Source organism: Gobius niger (assembly GCF_951799975.1).
Source record: "Gobius niger genome assembly, chromosome: 15".
Lineage (NCBI taxonomy): Eukaryota > Metazoa > Chordata > Actinopteri > Gobiiformes > Gobiidae > Gobius > Gobius niger.
In genome coordinates this window covers 31,636,051-31,653,933 of record NC_136866.1, presented here as the reverse complement: position 1 = coordinate 31,653,933, position 17,883 = coordinate 31,636,051, and the positions used below count along the sequence as shown (strand labels likewise).

At 46.7% G+C, this 17,883-nt stretch overlaps 1 protein-coding gene across 1 annotated transcript in view; it reads right to left on the bottom strand.

The window, feature by feature from the left end:
• Positions 1 to 17,883, bottom strand: part of smpdl3a (sphingomyelin phosphodiesterase acid like 3A) — a 32,753-nt gene that overhangs the window by 1,852 nt on the left and 13,018 nt on the right. The window contains exons 2-6 of the mRNA XM_079571683.1: positions 6,947 to 7,163; positions 3,997 to 4,144; positions 3,529 to 3,625; positions 3,156 to 3,319; positions 1 to 53 (exon numbers count right to left, since the gene is read on the bottom strand). The exon at positions 1 to 53 is cut by the window's left edge and continues 250 nt beyond it. Coding sequence (XP_079427809.1) covers positions 1 to 53; positions 3,156 to 3,319; positions 3,529 to 3,625; positions 3,997 to 4,144; positions 6,947 to 7,163 — 679 coding nt within the window. The remainder of the gene's footprint in view (positions 54 to 3,155; positions 3,320 to 3,528; positions 3,626 to 3,996; positions 4,145 to 6,946; positions 7,164 to 17,883) is intronic.

Sequence of the window (17,883 nt, the reverse complement as noted above, 5' to 3'; positions counted from 1 at the left end):
GTGTTCCGAGCGAACGGCAGGAAACCGACCGGCACGTGAGCGATTATTATCACCTTTAAAACAATAAAAACATAAACGTGAGCGATTATTGTCACCTTTAAAACAATAAAAACATAAACGTGAGCGATTATTATCACCTTTAAAACAATAAAAACATAAACGTGAGCGATTATTATCACCTTTAAAACAGTAAAAACATAAACGTGAGCGATTATTATCACCTTTAAAACAGTAAAAACATAAACGTGAGCGATTATTATCACCTTTTAAACAGTAAAAACATAAACGTGAGCGATTATTATCACCTTTAAAACAGTAAAAACATAAACGTGAGCGATTATTATCACCTTTAAAACAGTAAAAACATAAACGTGAGCGATTATTATCACCTTTAAAACAGTAAAAACATAAACGTGAGCGATTATTATCACCTTTAAAACAGTAAAAACATAAACGTGAGCGATTATTATCACCTTTAAAACAATAAAAACATAAATGTGAGCGATTATTATCACCTTTAAAACAATAAAAACATAAACGTGAGCGATTATTATCACCTTTAAAACAGTAAAAACATAAACGTGAGCGATTATGATCACCTTTAAAACAGTAAAAACATAAACGTGAGCGATTATTATTACCTTTAAAACAGTGAAAACATAAACGTGAGCGATTATTATCACCTTTAAAACAGTAAAAACATAAACGTGAGCGATTATTATCACCTTTAAAACAGTAAAAACATAAACGTGAGCGATTATTATCACCTTTAAAACAGTAAAAACATAAACGTGAGCGATTATTATCACCTTTAAAACAATAAAAACATAAACGTGAGCGATTATTATCACCTTTAAAACAGTAAAAACATAAACGTGAGCGATTATTATCACCTTTAAAACAGTAAAAACATAAACGTGAGCGATTATTATCACCTTTAAAACAATAAAAACATAAACGTGAGCGATTATTATCACCTTTAAAACAGTAAAAACATAAACGTGAGCGATTATTATCACCTTTAAAACAGTAAAAACATAAACGTGAGCGATTATTATCACCTTTAAAACAGTAAAAACATAAACGTGAGCGATTATTATCACCTTTAAAACAGTAAAAACATAAACGTGAGCGATTATTATCACCTTTAAAACAGTAAAAACATAAACGTGAGCGATTATTATCACCTTTAAAACAGTAAAAACATAAACGTGAGCGATTATTATCACCTTTAACAATAAAAACATAAACGTGAGCGATTATTATCACCTTTAAAACAGTAAAAACATAAACGTGAGCGATTATTATCACCTTTAAAACAGTGAAAACATAAACGTGAGCGATTATTATCACCTTTAACAATAAAAACATAAACGTGAGCGATTATTATCACCTTTAAAACAGTAAAAACATAAACGTGAGCGATTATTATCACCTTTAAACAGTAAAAACATAAACGTGAGCGATTATTATCACCTTTAAAACAGTAAAAACATAAACGTGAGCGATTATTATCACCTTTAAAACAGTAAAAACATAAACGTGAGCGATTATTATCATCTTTAAAACAGTAAAAACATAAACGTGAGCGATTATTATCACCTTTAAAACAATAAAACATAAACGTGAGCGATTATTATCACCTTTAAAACAATAAAAACATAAACGTGAGCGATTATTATCACCTTTAAAACAGTAAAAACATAAACGTGAGCGATTATTATCACCTTTAAAACAATAAAACATAAACGTGAGCGATTATTATCACCTTTAAAACAATAAAAACATAAACGTGAGCGATTATTATCACCTTTAAAACAGTAAAAACATAAACGTGAGCGATTATTATCACCTTTAAAACAGTAAAAACATAAACGTGAGCGATTATTATCACCTTTAAAACAGTAAAAACATAAATGTGAGCGATTATTATCACCTTTAAAGCAGTAAAAACATAAACGTGAGCGATTATTATAACCTTTAAAACAATAAAACATAAACGTGAGCGATTATTATCACCTTTAAAATAATAAAAACATAAACGTGAGCGATTATTATCACCTTTAAAACAGTAAAAACAAACGTGAGCGATTATTATCACCTTTAAAACAATAAAACATAAACGTGAGCGATTATTATCACCTTTAAAGCAGTAAAAACATAAACGTGAGCGATTATTACCACCTTTAAAACAGTAAAAACATAAACGTGAGCGATTATTATCACCTTTAAAACAATAAAAACATAAATGTGAGCGATTATTATCACCTTTAAAACAGTAAAAACATAAACGTGAGCGATTATTATCACCTTTAAAACAATAAAAACATAAATGTGAGCGATTATTATCACCTTTAAAACAATAAAAACATAAACGTGAGCGATTATTATCACCTTTAAAACAGTAAAAACATAAATGTGAGCGATTATTATAACCTTTAAAACAATAAAACATAAACGTGAGCGATTATTATCACCTTTAAAACAATAAAACATAAACGTGAGCGATTATTATCACCTTTAAAATAATAAAAACATAAACGTGAGCGATTATTATCACCTTTAAAACAATAAAAACATAAACGTGAGCGATTATTATAACCTTTAAAACAGTAAAAACATAAACGTGAGCGATTATTATCACCTTTAAAACAGTAAAAACATAAACGTGAGCGATTATTATCACCTTTAAAACAATAAAAACATAAACGTGAGCGATTATTATCACCTTTAAAACAGTAAAAACATAAACGTGAGCGATTATTATCACCTTTAAAACAGTAAAAACATAAACGTGAGCGATTATTATCACCTTTAAAACAATAAAAACATAAACGTGAGCGATTATTATCACCTTTAAAACAATAAAAACATAAACGTGAGCGATTATTATCACCTTTAAAACAGTAAAAACATAAACGTGAGCGATTATTATCACCTTTAAAACAGTAAAAACATAAACGTGAGCGATTATTATCACCTTTAAAACAATAAAAACATCACCTTTAATAAAACGATAGAGACACTGGAGTAAAGCTCAGACCTTCTCTCCTCTGGTCTGATATAAACCTCTGAGTAAAAACTGGAGTAAAGCTCAGACCTTCTCCTCTGGTCTGATATAAACCTCTGAGTAAAAACTGCAGTAAAGCTCAGACCTTCTCTCCTCTGGACTCCGCCTTCTGCAGCGTCTCCTGGAGCCACTCGTATTGTCCCGCTGGGTCCGAGGCGTTCACCGTGACCCGGTCCGGACCGTAATACAGCACCGTGTTCAGGGACAGAAGCCTGAGCCCGGGACGGACCAGCTGAGAGTAGAACCCTCCTGCAGAGAGGAACATCAGGCTCTGAGGAACATCAGGCTCTGAGGAACATCAGGCTCTGAGGAACATCAGGCTCTGAGGAACATCAGGCTCTGAGGAACATCAGGCTCTGAGGAACATCAGGCTCTGAGGAACATCAGGCTCTGAGGAACATCAGGCTCTGAGGAACATCAGGCTCTGAGGGACAGTGAGGGAGGTGGGTCAGACTCACCCTGGGACAGTGTCTGCAGCGCCCCCTCCTGGAGCCACGGCGCCCACAGTCGAGCCGCAGCTTTGTAAACGGCGTTAGAGGAACTCGGCATCTGGTCCTGAACAAAACATCCACAGAGACAGGACTGGGGCCAGTGCTCATGGTTCAGACCTGGTTCAGTCTGGTTCAGTCTGGTTTAGTCCGGTTTAGTCTGGTTCAGTCTGGTTTAGTCCGGCTGAGCTCGTACCTGGGGCCAGTGCTCGTGGTTCAGTCTGGTTCAGTCTGGTTTAGTCCGGCTGAGCTCGTACCTGGGGCCAGTGCTCGTGGTTCAGTCTGGTTCAGTCTGGTTTAGTCTGGTTCAGTCTGGTTTAGTCCGGTTCAGTCTGGATCAGTCTGGTTTAGTCTGGTTTAGTCTGGTTTAGTCTGGTTTAGTCTGGTTTAGTCTGGTTTAGTCCGGTTTAGTCCGGTTTAGTCCGGCTGAGCTCGTACCTGGGGCCAGTAGTCGTGGTTTCCGAGCGCCGGGAACACGGTGACGTTTGGAGGAAGGTTTTCTCTGATGGACGTCGTCAAGTTTGACAAAACTTCAACCACGAGGTCCGTGGACAGTTCAGAGACCGGGACGTGAGGAGGACTGTCCCTGTTACAGAGACACAGAGACACGTTACAGAGACACAGAGACACGTTACAGAGACACGTTACAGAGACACAGAGACACGTTACAGAGACACGTTACAGAGACACAGAGACACGTTACAGAGACACGTTACAGAGACACGTTACAGAGACACAGAGACACGTTACAGAGACACGTTACAGAGACACAGAGACACGTTACAGAGACACGTTACAGAGACACAGAGACACGTTACAGAGACACGTTACAGAGACACGTTACAGAGACACAGAGACACGTTACAGAGACACGTTACAGAGACACGTTAGAGACACGTTACAGAGACACGTTACAGAGACACGTTACAGAGACACGTTACAGAGACACGTTACAGAGACACGTTACAGAGACACGTTAGAGACACGTTACAGAGACACGTTACAGAGACACAGAGACACGTTACAGAGACACGTTACAGAGACACAGAGACACGTTACAGAGACACGTTAGAGACACGTTACAGAGACACGTTACAGAGACACGTTACAGAGACACAGAGACACGTTACAGAGACACGTTACAGAGACACGTTACAGAGACACAGAGACACGTTACAGAGACATGTTACAGAGACACGTTACAGAGACACGTTACAGAGACACGTTACAGAGACACGTTATAGAGACACGTTACAGAGACACAGAGACACGTTACAGAGACACGTTACAGAGACACGTTAGAGACACGTTACAGAGACACGTTACAGAGACACAGAGACACGTTACAGAGACACGTTACAGAGACACAGAGACACGTTACAGAGACACAGAGACACGTTACAGAGACACGTTACAGAGACACGTTACAGAGACACGTTAGAGACACGTTACAGAGACACGTTACAGAGACACAGAGACACGTTACAGAGACACGTTACAGAGACACAGAGACACGTTACAGAGACACGTTACAGAGACACGTTACAGAGACACGTTACAGAGACACGTTACAGAGACACGTCACAGACACACGTTACAGAGACACGTTACAGAGACACGTTACAGAGACACAGAGACACGTTACAGAGACACGTTACAGAGACACGTTACAGAGACACGTTACAGAGACACAGAGACACGTTACAGAGACACAGAGACACGTTACAGAGACACGTTACAGAGACACAGAGACACGTTACAGAGACACGTTACAGAGACACGTTACAGAGACACGTTACAGAGACACAGAGACACGTTACAGAGACACAGAGACACGTTACAGAGACACGTTACAGAGACACAGAGACACGTTACAGAGACACGTTACAGAGACACAGAGACACGTTACAGAGACACGTTACAGAGACACGTTACAGAGACACAGAGACACGTTACAGAGACACAGAGACACGTTACAGAGACACGTTACAGAGACACAGAGACACGTTACAGAGACACGTTACAGAGACACAGAGACACGTTACAGAGACACGTTACAGAGACACGTTACAGAGACACAGAGACACGTTACAGAGACACAGAGACACGTTACAGAGACACGTTACAGAGACACAGAGACACGTTACAGAGACACGTTACAGAGACACGTTACAGAGACACGTTACAGAGACACGTTACAGAGACACGTTACAGAGACACAGAGACACGTTACAGAGACACAGAGACACGTTACAGAGACACAGAGACACGTTACAGAGACACGTTACAGAGACACGTTACAGAGACACAGAGACACGTTACAGAGACACAGAGACACGTTACAGAGACACGTTACAGAGACACAGAGACACGTTACAGAGACACGTTACAGAGACACAGAGACACGTTACAGAGACACGTTACAGAGACACGTTACAGAGACACAGAGACACGTTACAGAGACACAGAGACACGTTACAGAGACACGTTACAGAGACACAGAGACACGTTACAGAGACACGTTACAGAGACACGTTACAGAGACACGTTACAGAGACACGTTACAGAGACACGTTACAGAGACACAGAGACACGTTACAGAGACACGTTACAGAGACACGTTACAGAGACACGTTACAGAGACACAGAGACACGTTACAGAGACACAGAGACACGTTACAGAGACACAGAGACACGTTACAGAGACACGTTACAGAGACACAGAGACACGTTACAGAGACACGTTACAGAGACACAGAGACACGTTGTTACAGAGCTGCTCAGACTTGTTTAACTAGTTTCTGAATAAACTAGTCATGAGTGAAAACATCTGTCCAAGTCCTTGTGTTTTGGTGCGATAAGGAACCACATCTGTAACATTTCTTGTGAAAAACCTTCCAAATGTTGAGTGGAGACGCTGGAGGTGCAGGATTATCCAGGATGTAACTCCAACACGGTGACACCTTCTGGGAAAAGTCTGGACTCTTTAGGGGGGAAATAGACTTTTTCATTTTTTTTCTTTTAAAATGTTTTCACTTTTTTTTTAAGTTAGAAAACGTTTTACATTTTTGGAAAAGTTGTAAATATTTTTTTTCAATTATTAATTCACAAATTTACACTTTTGAAAATGTTCATTCACAAACACTGACACGTTTGGTATCCACGTGTTGCACGAGAGGCTGCGACCGAGATGACGCTGTGATCCAAATATGGTCATTTCCTTTGTGGGAGACACAGCGGCTAAAGACGGGAGGAACAGACACAGGGGCGTGTGCAGAGTCGCTCCCACAAAGGAAACGACCATATTTGGATCTCAGAGTATTGTCGGGGGGATTCCGTGTGTGATCCCAAACATGTCAGTCTTTGTTTTTTACGTGTTGCTTCTGACCCGGTCCAGATGACCACGTCGTCGTCGGAAACCATCTTCCCGAGCGTGGCGAGCGCCGACAGCAGCAGCCTGTAGGGGGCGTCGCAGAGGTAGTCTCCGAACACCCCGGGGGCCGAGGCGTTGGAGCCTTTAGACGAGGCGCACACGTGGGCGGGGTCAGTGTCCAGGTGATACGAGGCGTCCAGGTGAAGGTCCGTGATGTGCCACACCCTCAGCCCTGCACACAGCTCAGTCAGATGCCCTTCCTCACTCAGTCAGATGCCCTTCCTCACTCAGTCAGATGCCCTTCCTCACCTCAGTCAGATGCTCTTCCTCACCCTCAGTCAGATGCCCTTCCTCACTCAGTCAGATGCTCTTCCTCACCCTCAGTCAGATGCCCTTCCTCACTCAGTCAGATGCTCTTCCTCACTCAGTCAGATGCCCTTCCTCACTCTCAGTCAGATGCTCTTCCTCACAGCTCAGTCAGATGCCCTTCCTCACTCAGTCAGATGCTCTTCCTCACTCTCAGTCAGATGCTCTTCCTCACTCTCAGTCAGATGCTCTTCCTCACAGCTCAGTCAGATGCTCTTCCTCACTCAGTCAGATGCTCTTCCTCACTCAGTCAGATGCTCTTCCTCACTCAGTCAGATGCTCTTCCTCACTCAGTCAGATGCTCTTCCTCACTCAGTCAGATGCTCTTCCTCACTCTCAGTCAGATGCTCTTCCTCACTCAGTCAGATGCTCTTCCTCACAGCTCAGTCAGATGCTCTTCCTCACTCTCAGTCAGATGCTCTTCCTCACTCAGTCAGATGCCCTTCCTCACTCAGTCAGATGCTCTTCCTCACTCTCAGTCAGATGCTCTTCCTCACTCTCAGTCAGATGCTCTTCCTCACAGCTCAGTCAGATGCTCTTCCTCACCTCAGTCAGATGCCCTTCCTCACTCAGTCAGATGCTCTTCCTCACCCTCAGTCAGATACTCTTCCTCACTCAGTCAGATGCCCTTCCTCACCTCAGTCAGATGCTCTTCCTCACTCAGTCAGATGCCCTTCCTCACTCAGTCAGATGCCCTTCCTCACTCAGTCAGATGCCCTTCCTCACCCTCAGTCAGATACTCTTCCTCACTCAGTCAGATGCTCTTCCTCACTCTCAGTCAGATGCCCTTCCTCACTCAGTCAGATACTCTTCCTCACTCAGTCAGATACTCTTCCTCACTCAGTCAGATGCTCTTCCTCACTCTCAGTCAGATGCTCTTCCTCACTCTCAGTCAGATGCTCTTCCTCACTCTCAGTCAGATGCTCTTCCTCACCCTCAGTCAGATGCCCTTCCTCACTCAGTCAGATGCCCTTCCTCACCTCAGTCAGATGCTCTTCCTCACTCAGTCAGATGCTCTTCCTCACCCTCAGTCAGATACTCTTCCTCACTCAGTCAGATGCTCTTCCTCACTCTCAGTCAGATGCCCTTCCTCACCTCAGTCAGATGCTCTTCCTCACTCAGTCAGATGCTCTTCCTCACTCTCAGTCAGATGCTCTTCCTCACTCAGTCAGATGCTCTTCCTCACCCTCAGTCAGATACTCTTCCTCACTCAGTCAGATGCTCTTCCTCACTCTCAGTCAGATGCCCTTCCTCACTCTCAGTCAGATGCCCTTCCTCACTCAGTCAGATACTCTTCCTCACTCAGTCAGATACTCTTCCTCACTCAGTCAGATGCTCTTCCTCACTCTCAGTCAGATGCTCTTCCTCACTCTCAGTCAGATGCTCTTCCTCACTCTCAGTCAGATGCTCTTCCTCACTCTCAGTCAGATGCTCTTCCTCACTCTCAGTCAGATGCTCTTCCTCACTCAGTCAGATGCTCTTCCTCACCCTCAGTCAGATACTCTTCCTCACTCAGTCAGATGCTCTTCCTCACTCTCAGTCAGATGCCCTTCCTCACTCTCAGTCAGATGCCCTTCCTCACTCAGTCAGATACTCTTCCTCACTCAGTCAGATACTCTTCCTCACTCAGTCAGATGCTCTTCCTCACTCTCAGTCAGATGCTCTTCCTCACTCTCAGTCAGATGCTCTTCCTCACTCTCAGTCAGATGCTCTTCCTCACTCTCAGTCAGATGCTCTTCCTCACTCTCAGTCAGATGCTCTTCCTCACTCAGTCAGATACTCTTCCTCACTCAGTCAGATGCTCTTCCTCACTCTCAGTCAGATGCTCTTCCTCACTCTCAGTCAGATGCTCTTCCTCACCCTCAGTCAGATGCTCTTCCTCACTCTCAGTCAGATGCTCTTCCTCACTCTCAGTCAGATGCTCTTCCTCACTCAGTCAGATGCTCTTCCTCACCCTCAGTCAGATACTCTTCCTCACTCTCAGTCAGATGCTCTTCCTCACTCAGTCAGATGCTCTTCCTCACTCTCAGTCAGATGCTCTTCCTCACTCTCAGTCAGATGCTCTTCCTCACTCTCAGTCAGATGCTCTTCCTCACTCTCAGTCAGATGCCCTTCCTCACTCAGTCAGATACTCTTCCTCACCTCAGTCAGATGCCCTTCCTCACTCAGTCAGATGCCCTTCCTCACCTCAGTCAGATGCCCTTCCTCACTCAGTCAGATGCTCTTCCTCACTCAGTCAGATGCCCTTCCTCACCTCAGTCAGATGCCCTTCCTCACTCAGTCAGATGCTCTTCCTCACTCAGTCAGATGCTCTTCCTCACTCAGTCAGATGCTCTTCCTCACTCTCAGTCAGATGCTCTTCCTCACTCAGTCAGATACTCTTCCTCACTCAGTCAGATGCCCTTCCTCACTCTCAGTCAGATACTCTTCCTCACCTCAGTCAGATGCTCTTCCTCACTCAGTCAGATGCTCTTCCTCACCCTCAGTCAGATACTCTTCCTCACTCAGTCAGATGCTCTTCCTCACTCTCAGTCAGATACTCTTCCTCACTCTCAGTCAGATACTCTTCCTCACTCAGTCAGATGCTCTTCCTCACTCTCAGTCAGATGCTCTTCCTCACTCAGTCAGATACTCTTCCTCACTCAGTCAGATGCCCTTCCTCACTCTCAGTCAGATACTCTTCCTCACCTCAGTCAGATGCTCTTCCTCACTCAGTCAGATGCTCTTCCTCACTCTCAGTCAGATGCTCTTCCTCACCCTCAGTCAGATGCTCTTCCTCACTCTCAGTCAGATGCCCTTCCTCACTCAGTCAGATGCTCTTCCTCACTCAGTCAGATGCCCTTCCTCACTCTCAGTCAGATGCTCTTCCTCACCCTCAGTCAGATGCCCTTCCTCACTCTCAGTCAGATACTCTTCCTCACCTCAGTCAGATGCCCTTCCTCACTCAGTCAGATGCCCTTCCTCACTCTCAGTCAGATACTCTTCCTCACTCAGTCAGATGCCCTTCCTCACTCAGTCAGATGCCCTTCCTCACTCAGTCAGATGCCCTTCCTCACTCTCAGTCAGATACTCTTCCTCACTCAGTCAGATGCCCTTCCTCACTCAGTCAGATGCCCTTCCTCACTCTCAGTCAGATACTCTTCCTCACTCAGTCAGATGCCCTTCCTCACTCAGTCAGATGCCCTTCCTCACTCTCAGTCAGATACTCTTCCTCACCTCAGTCAGATGCTCTTCCTCACTCAGTCAGATGCTCTTCCTCACTCAGTCAGATACTCTTCCTCACTCAGTCAGATGCCCTTCCTCACTCTCAGTCAGATACTCTTCCTCACCTCAGTCAGATGCCCTTCCTCACTCAGTCAGATGCCCTTCCTCACTCTCAGTCAGATACTCTTCCTCACTCAGTCAGATGCCCTTCCTCACCCTCAGTCAGATGCCCTTCCTCACTCTCAGTCAGATACTCTTCCTCACCCTCAGTCAGATGCTCTTCCTCACTCAGTCAGATACTCTTCCTCACTCAGTCAGATGCCCTTCCTCACTCAGTCAGATGCCCTTCCTCACTCTCAGTCAGATGCTCTTCCTCACCCTCAGTCAGATGCTCTTCCTCTCTCAGTCAGATGCTCTTCCTCACTCAGTCAGATGCTCTTCCTCACTCAGTCAGATGCTCTTCCTCACTCTCAGTCAGATGCTCTTCCTCACCTCAGTCAGATGCTCTTCCTCACTCTCAGTCAGATACTCTTCCTCACCTCAGTCAGATGCTCTTCCTCACTCTCAGTCAGATACTCTTCCTCACTCTCAGTCAGATACTCTTCCTCACCTCAGTCAGATGCTCTTCCTCACTCTCAGTCAGATGCTCTTCCTCACTCAGTCAGATGCCCTTCCTCACTCAGTCAGATGCCCTTCCTCACTCAGTCAGATGCTCTTCCTCTCACTCAGTCAGATGCTCTTCCTCACTCAGTCAGATGCCCTTCCTCACTCTCAGTCAGATACTCTTCCTCACCCTCAGTCAGATGCTCTTCCTCACTCTCAGTCAGATGCTCTTCCTCACTCAGTCAGATGCTCTTCCTCACTCTCAGTCAGATGCTCTTCCTCACTCTCAGTCAGATGCCCTTCCTCACTCTCAGTCAGATACTCTTCCTCACCCTCAGTCAGATGCTCTTCCTCACTCTCAGTCAGATGCTCTTCCTCACTCAGTCAGATGCTCTTCCTCACTCTCAGTCAGATGCTCTTCCTCACTCTCAGTCAGATACTCTTCCTCACTCTCAGTCAGATACTCTTCCTCACTCTCAGTCAGATACTCTTCCTCACTCTCAGTCAGATGCTCTTCCTCACTCTCAGTCAGATGCTCTTCCTCACTCAGTCAGATGCCCTTCCTCACTCAGTCAGATGCCCTTCCTCACTCAGTCAGATGCTCTTCCTCACTCAGTCAGATGCCCTTCCTCACTCTCAGTCAGATGCCCTTCCTCACTCAGTCAGATGCCCTTCCTCACTCAGTCAGATGCTCTTCCTCACTCAGTCAGATGCTCTTCCTCACTCAGTCAGATGCCCTTCCTCACTCAGTCAGATGCCCTTCCTCACTCTCAGTCAGATGCCCTTCCTCACTCAGTCAGATGCTCTTCCTCACTCTCAGTCAGATGCTCTTCCTCACTCTCAGTCAGATGCTCTTCCTCACTCAGTCAGATGCCCTTCCTCACTCAGTCAGATGCTCTTCCTCACTCTCAGTCAGATGCTCTTCCTCACTCAGTCAGATACTCTTCCTCACTCTCAGTCAGATGCTCTTCCTCACTCTCAGTCAGATACTCTTCCTCACTCTCAGTCAGATGCTCTTCCTCACTCTCAGTCAGATGCTCTTCCTCACTCTCAGTCAGATGCTCTTCCTCACTCAGTCAGATACTCTTCCTCACTCTCAGTCAGATGCTCTTCCTCACTCTCAGTCAGATGCTCTTCCTCACTCTCAGTCAGATGCTCTTCCTCACTCAGTCAGATGCCCTTCCTCACTCAGTCAGATGCTCTTCCTCACCCTCAGTCAGATGCTCTTCCTCACTCAGTCAGATGCTCTTCCTCACTCTCAGTCAGATGCTCTTCCTCACTCTCAGTCAGATACTCTTCCTCACTCTCAGTCAGATGCTCTTCCTCACTCTCAGTCAGATGCTCTTCCTCACTCTCAGTCAGATGCTCTTCCTCACTCTCAGTCAGATACTCTTCCTCACCCTCAGTCAGATGCTCTTCCTCACTCTCAGTCAGATGCCCTTCCTCTCCCTCAGTCAGATGCTCTTCCTCACCCTCAGTCAGATGCTCTTCCTCACTCAGTCAGATACTCTTCCTCACTCTCAGTCAGATGCTCTTCCTCACTCTCAGTCAGATGCTCTTCCTCACTCTCAGTCAGATGCTCTTCCTCACTCTCAGTCAGATGCCCTTCCTCACCCTCAGTCAGATGCCCTTCCTCTCCCTCAGTCAGATACTCTTCCTCACTCTCAGTCAGATGCTCTTCCTCACCCTCAGTCAGATGCCCTTCCTCACTCAGTCAGATGCTCTTCCTCACTCTCAGTCAGATGCTCTTCCTCACTCTCAGTCAGATGCTCTTCCTCACTCAGTCAGATGCTCTTCCTCACTCTCAGTCAGATGCTCTTCCTCACTCTCAGTCAGATGCCCTTCCTCACTCAGTCAGATGCTCTTCCTCACTCTCAGTCAGATGCTCTTCCTCACTCAGTCAGATGCTCTTCCTCACTCTCAGTCAGATGCTCTTCCTCACTCTCAGTCAGATGCCCTTCCTCACTCAGTCAGATGCTCTTCCTCACTCTCAGTCAGATGCTCTTCCTCACTCTCAGTCAGATGCTCTTCCTCACTCAGTCAGATGCTCTTCCTCACTCAGTCAGATGCTCTTCCTCACTCTCAGTCAGATGCTCTTCCTCACTCTCAGTCAGATGCTCTTCCTCACTCAGTCAGATGCTCTTCCTCACTCTCAGTCAGATGCTCTTCCTCACCTCAGTCAGATGCCCTTCCTCACTCAGTCAGATGCTCTTCCTCACCCTCAGTCAGATACTCTTCCTCACTCAGTCAGATGCTCTTCCTCACTCAGTCAGATGCCCTTCCTCACTCAGTCAGATGCTCTTCCTCACCCTCAGTCAGATACTCTTCCTCACTCAGTCAGATGCTCTTCCTCACTCAGTCAGATGCCCTTCCTCACTCAGTCAGATGCTCTTCCTCACCCTCAGTCAGATACTCTTCCTCACTCAGTCAGATGCTCTTCCTCACTCAGTCAGATGCCCTTCCTCACTCAGTCAGATGCTCTTCCTCACCCTCAGTCAGATACTCTTCCTCACTCAGTCAGATACTCTTCCTCACTCAGTCAGATGCTCTTCCTCACTCAGTCAGATGCTCTTCCTCACTCTCAGTCAGATGCTCTTCCTCACTCTCAGTCAGATGCTCTTCCTCACTCAGTCAGATACTCTTCCTCACCTCAGTCAGATGCTCTTCCTCACCCTCAGTCAGATGCTCTTCCTCACTCTCAGTCAGATGCTCTTCCTCACCCTCAGTCAGATGCTCTTCCTCACTCTCAGTCAGATGCTCTTCCTCACTCAGTCAGATGCTCTTCCTCACTCAGTCAGATGCTCTTCCTCACTCAGTCAGATGCTCTTCCTCACCCTCAGTCAGATGCTCTTCCTCACTCTCAGTCAGATGCTCTTCCTCACTCTCAGTCAGATGCTCTTCCTCACTCTCAGTCAGATGCCCTTCCTCACCCTCAGTCAGATACTCTTCCTCACTCAGTCAGATGCTCTTCCTCACTCAGTCAGATGCTCTTCCTCACTCTCAGTCAGATGCTCTTCCTCACTCTCAGTCAGATGCCCTTCCTCACTCAGTCAGATACTCTTCCTCACCTCAGTCAGATGCTCTTCCTCACTCAGTCAGATGCTCTTCCTCACTCTCAGTCAGATGCTCTTCCTCACCCTCAGTCAGATGCCCTTCCTCACTCAGTCAGATGCCCTTCCTCACTCTCAGTCAGATGCTCTTCCTCACCCTCAGTCAGATACTCTTCCTCACTCAGTCAGATGCTCTTCCTCACTCAGTCAGATGCCCTTCCTCACCTCAGTCAGATGCTCTTCCTCACTCAGTCAGATGCCCTTCCTCACAGCTCAGTCAGATGCTCTTCCTCACTCAGTCAGATGCCCTTCCTCACTCTCAGTCAGATGCTCTTCCTCACTCTCAGTCAGATGCTCTTCCTCACTCAGTCAGATGCCCTTCCTCACTCTCAGTCAGATGCCCTTCCTCACTCTCAGTCAGATGCCCTTCCTCACTCTCAGTCAGATGCTCTTCCTCACCCTCAGTCAGATGCTCTTCCTCACCCTCAGTCAGATACTCTTCCTCACTCAGTCAGATGCTCTTCCTCACTCTCAGTCAGATGCTCTTCCTCACCCTCAGTCAGATGCTCTTCCTCACTCTCAGTCAGATGCTCTTCCTCACTCAGTCAGATGCCCTTCCTCACAGCTCAGTCAGATGCTCTTCCTCACTCAGTCAGATGCCCTTCCTCACCCTCAGTCAGATGCTCTTCCTCACTCTCAGTCAGATGCCCTTCCTCACTCAGTCAGATGCCCTTCCTCACTCTCAGTCAGATGCTCTTCCTCACTCAGTCAGATGCCCTTCCTCACTCAGTCAGATACTCTTCCTCACCTCAGTCAGATGCCCTTCCTCACTCAGTCAGATGCTCTTCCTCACTCAGTCAGATGCTCTTCCTCACTCTCAGTCAGATGCCCTTCCTCACTCAGTCAGATGCTCTTCCTCACCTCAGTCAGATGCCCTTCCTCACTCAGTCAGATGCCCTTCCTCACTCAGTCAGATACTCTTCCTCACTCAGTCAGATACTCTTCCTCACTCAGTCAGATGCTCTTCCTCACTCTCAGTCAGATGCTCTTCCTCACTCTCAGTCAGATGCTCTTCCTCACTCTCAGTCAGATGCTCTTCCTCACCCTCAGTCAGATGCCCTTCCTCACCTCAGTCAGATGCCCTTCCTCACTCAGTCAGATGCCCTTCCTCACCTCAGTCAGATACTCTTCCTCACTCAGTCAGATACTCTTCCTCACTCAGTCAGATGCCCTTCCTCACTCAGTCAGATGCCCTTCCTCACTCTCAGTCAGATACTCTTCCTCACTCAGTCAGATGCTCTTCCTCACTCTCAGTCAGATACTCTTCCTCACTCTCAGTCAGATACTCTTCCTCACCCTCAGTCAGATGCTCTTCCTCACTCAGTCAGATGCTCTTCCTCACCCTCAGTCAGATACTCTTCCTCACTCAGTCAGATGCTCTTCCTCACTCTCAGTCAGATGCCCTTCCTCACCTCAGTCAGATGCTCTTCCTCACTCAGTCAGATGCTCTTCCTCACCCTCAGTCAGATACTCTTCCTCACCCTCAGTCAGATGCTCTTCCTCACTCAGTCAGATGCTCTTCCTCACCCTCAGTCAGATACTCTTCCTCACTCAGTCAGATGCTCTTCCTCACTCTCAGTCAGATGCCCTTCCTCACTCTCAGTCAGATGCCCTTCCTCACTCAGTCAGATACTCTTCCTCACCTCAGTCAGATGCCCTTCCTCACTCAGTCAGATGCTCTTCCTCACTCTCAGTCAGATGCCCTTCCTCACCTCAGTCAGATGCCCTTCCTCACTCAGTCAGATGCTCTTCCTCACCTCAGTCAGATGCTCTTCCTCACTCTCAGTCAGATGCTCTTCCTCACTCAGTCAGATGCTCTTCCTCACTCAGTCAGATGCTCTTCCTCACTCTCAGTCAGATGCCCTTCCTCACTCAGTCAGATGCTCTTCCTCACCTCAGTCAGATGCTCTTCCTCACTCTCAGTCAGATGCTCTTCCTCACTCAGTCAGATGCTCTTCCTCACTCAGTCAGATGCTCTTCCTCACTCAGTCAGATGCCCTTCCTCACTCAGTCAGATGCTCTTCCTCACTCTCAGTCAGATGCTCTTCCTCACTCTCAGTCAGATGCTCTTCCTCACTCAGTCAGATACTCTTCCTCACTCAGTCAGATGCCCTTCCTCACTCTCAGTCAGATGCCCTTCCTCACCTCAGTCAGATACTCTTCCTCACCTCAGTCAGATGCTCTTCCTCACTCAGTCAGATGCTCTTCCTCACCTCAGTCAGATGCTCTTCCTCACTCAGTCAGATGCTCTTCCTCACCTCAGTCAGATGCTCTTCCTCACTCAGTCAGATGCCCTTCCTCACTCAGTCAGATACTCTTCCTCACTCAGTCAGATGCCCTTCCTCACTCTCAGTCAGATGCTCTTCCTCACCCTCAGTCAGATGCTCTTCCTCACTCTCAGTCAGATGCCCTTCCTCACTCAGTCAGATGCTCTTCCTCACTCAGTCAGATGCTCTTCCTCACTCTCAGTCAGATGCCCTTCCTCACTCAGTCAGATGCTCTTCCTCACCTCAGTCAGATGCCCTTCCTCACTCTCAGTCAGATGCTCTTCCTCACCCTCAGTCAGATGCCCTTCCTCACTCTCAGTCAGATACTCTTCCTCACCTCAGTCAGATGCCCTTCCTCACTCTCAGTCAGATACTCTTCCTCACTCAGTCAGATGCCCTTCCTCACTCAGTCAGATGCCCTTCCTCACTCTCAGTCAGATACTCTTCCTCACCTCAGTCAGATGCTCTTCCTCACTCAGTCAGATGCTCTTCCTCACTCAGTCAGATGCCCTTCCTCACTCTCAGTCAGATGCTCTTCCTCACTCAGTCAGATGCCCTTCCTCACTCTCAGTCAGATACTCTTCCTCACCTCAGTCAGATGCTCTTCCTCACTCAGTCAGATGCTCTTCCTCACTCAGTCAGATGCTCTTCCTCACTCAGTCAGATGCCCTTCCTCACCTCAGTCAGATGCTCTTCCTCACTCAGTCAGATACTCTTCCTCACTCAGTCAGATGCCCTTCCTCACTCAGTCAGATGCCCTTCCTCACTCTCAGTCAGATGCTCTTCCTCACTCTCAGTCAGATGCTCTTCCTCACTCAGTCAGATGCTCTTCCTCACTCAGTCAGATGCTCTTCCTCACTCAGTCAGATGCCCTTCCTCACCTCAGTCAGATGCTCTTCCTCACTCAGTCAGATACTCTTCCTCACTCAGTCAGATGCCCTTCCTCACTCAGTCAGATGCCCTTCCTCACTCAGTCAGATGCCCTTCCTCACTCTCAGTCAGATGCTCTTCCTCACCCTCAGTCAGATGCTCTTCCTCTCTCAGTCAGATGCTCTTCCTCACTCAGTCAGATGCTCTTCCTCTCTCAGTCAGATGCTCTTCCTCACTCAGTCAGATGCTCTTCCTCTCTCAGTCAGATGCTCTTCCTCTCTCAGTCAGATGCTCTTCCTCACTCTCAGTCAGATGCTCTTCCTCACCCTCAGTCAGATACTCTTCCTCACTCTCAGTCAGATACTCTTCCTCACCTCAGTCAGATGCTCTTCCTCACTCAGTCAGATGCTCTTCCTCACTCAGTCAGATGCTCTTCCTCACTCTCAGTCAGATGCTCTTCCTCTCACTCAGTCAGATGCCCTTCCTCACTCAGTCAGATGCTCTTCCTCTCACTCAGTCAGATGCTCTTCCT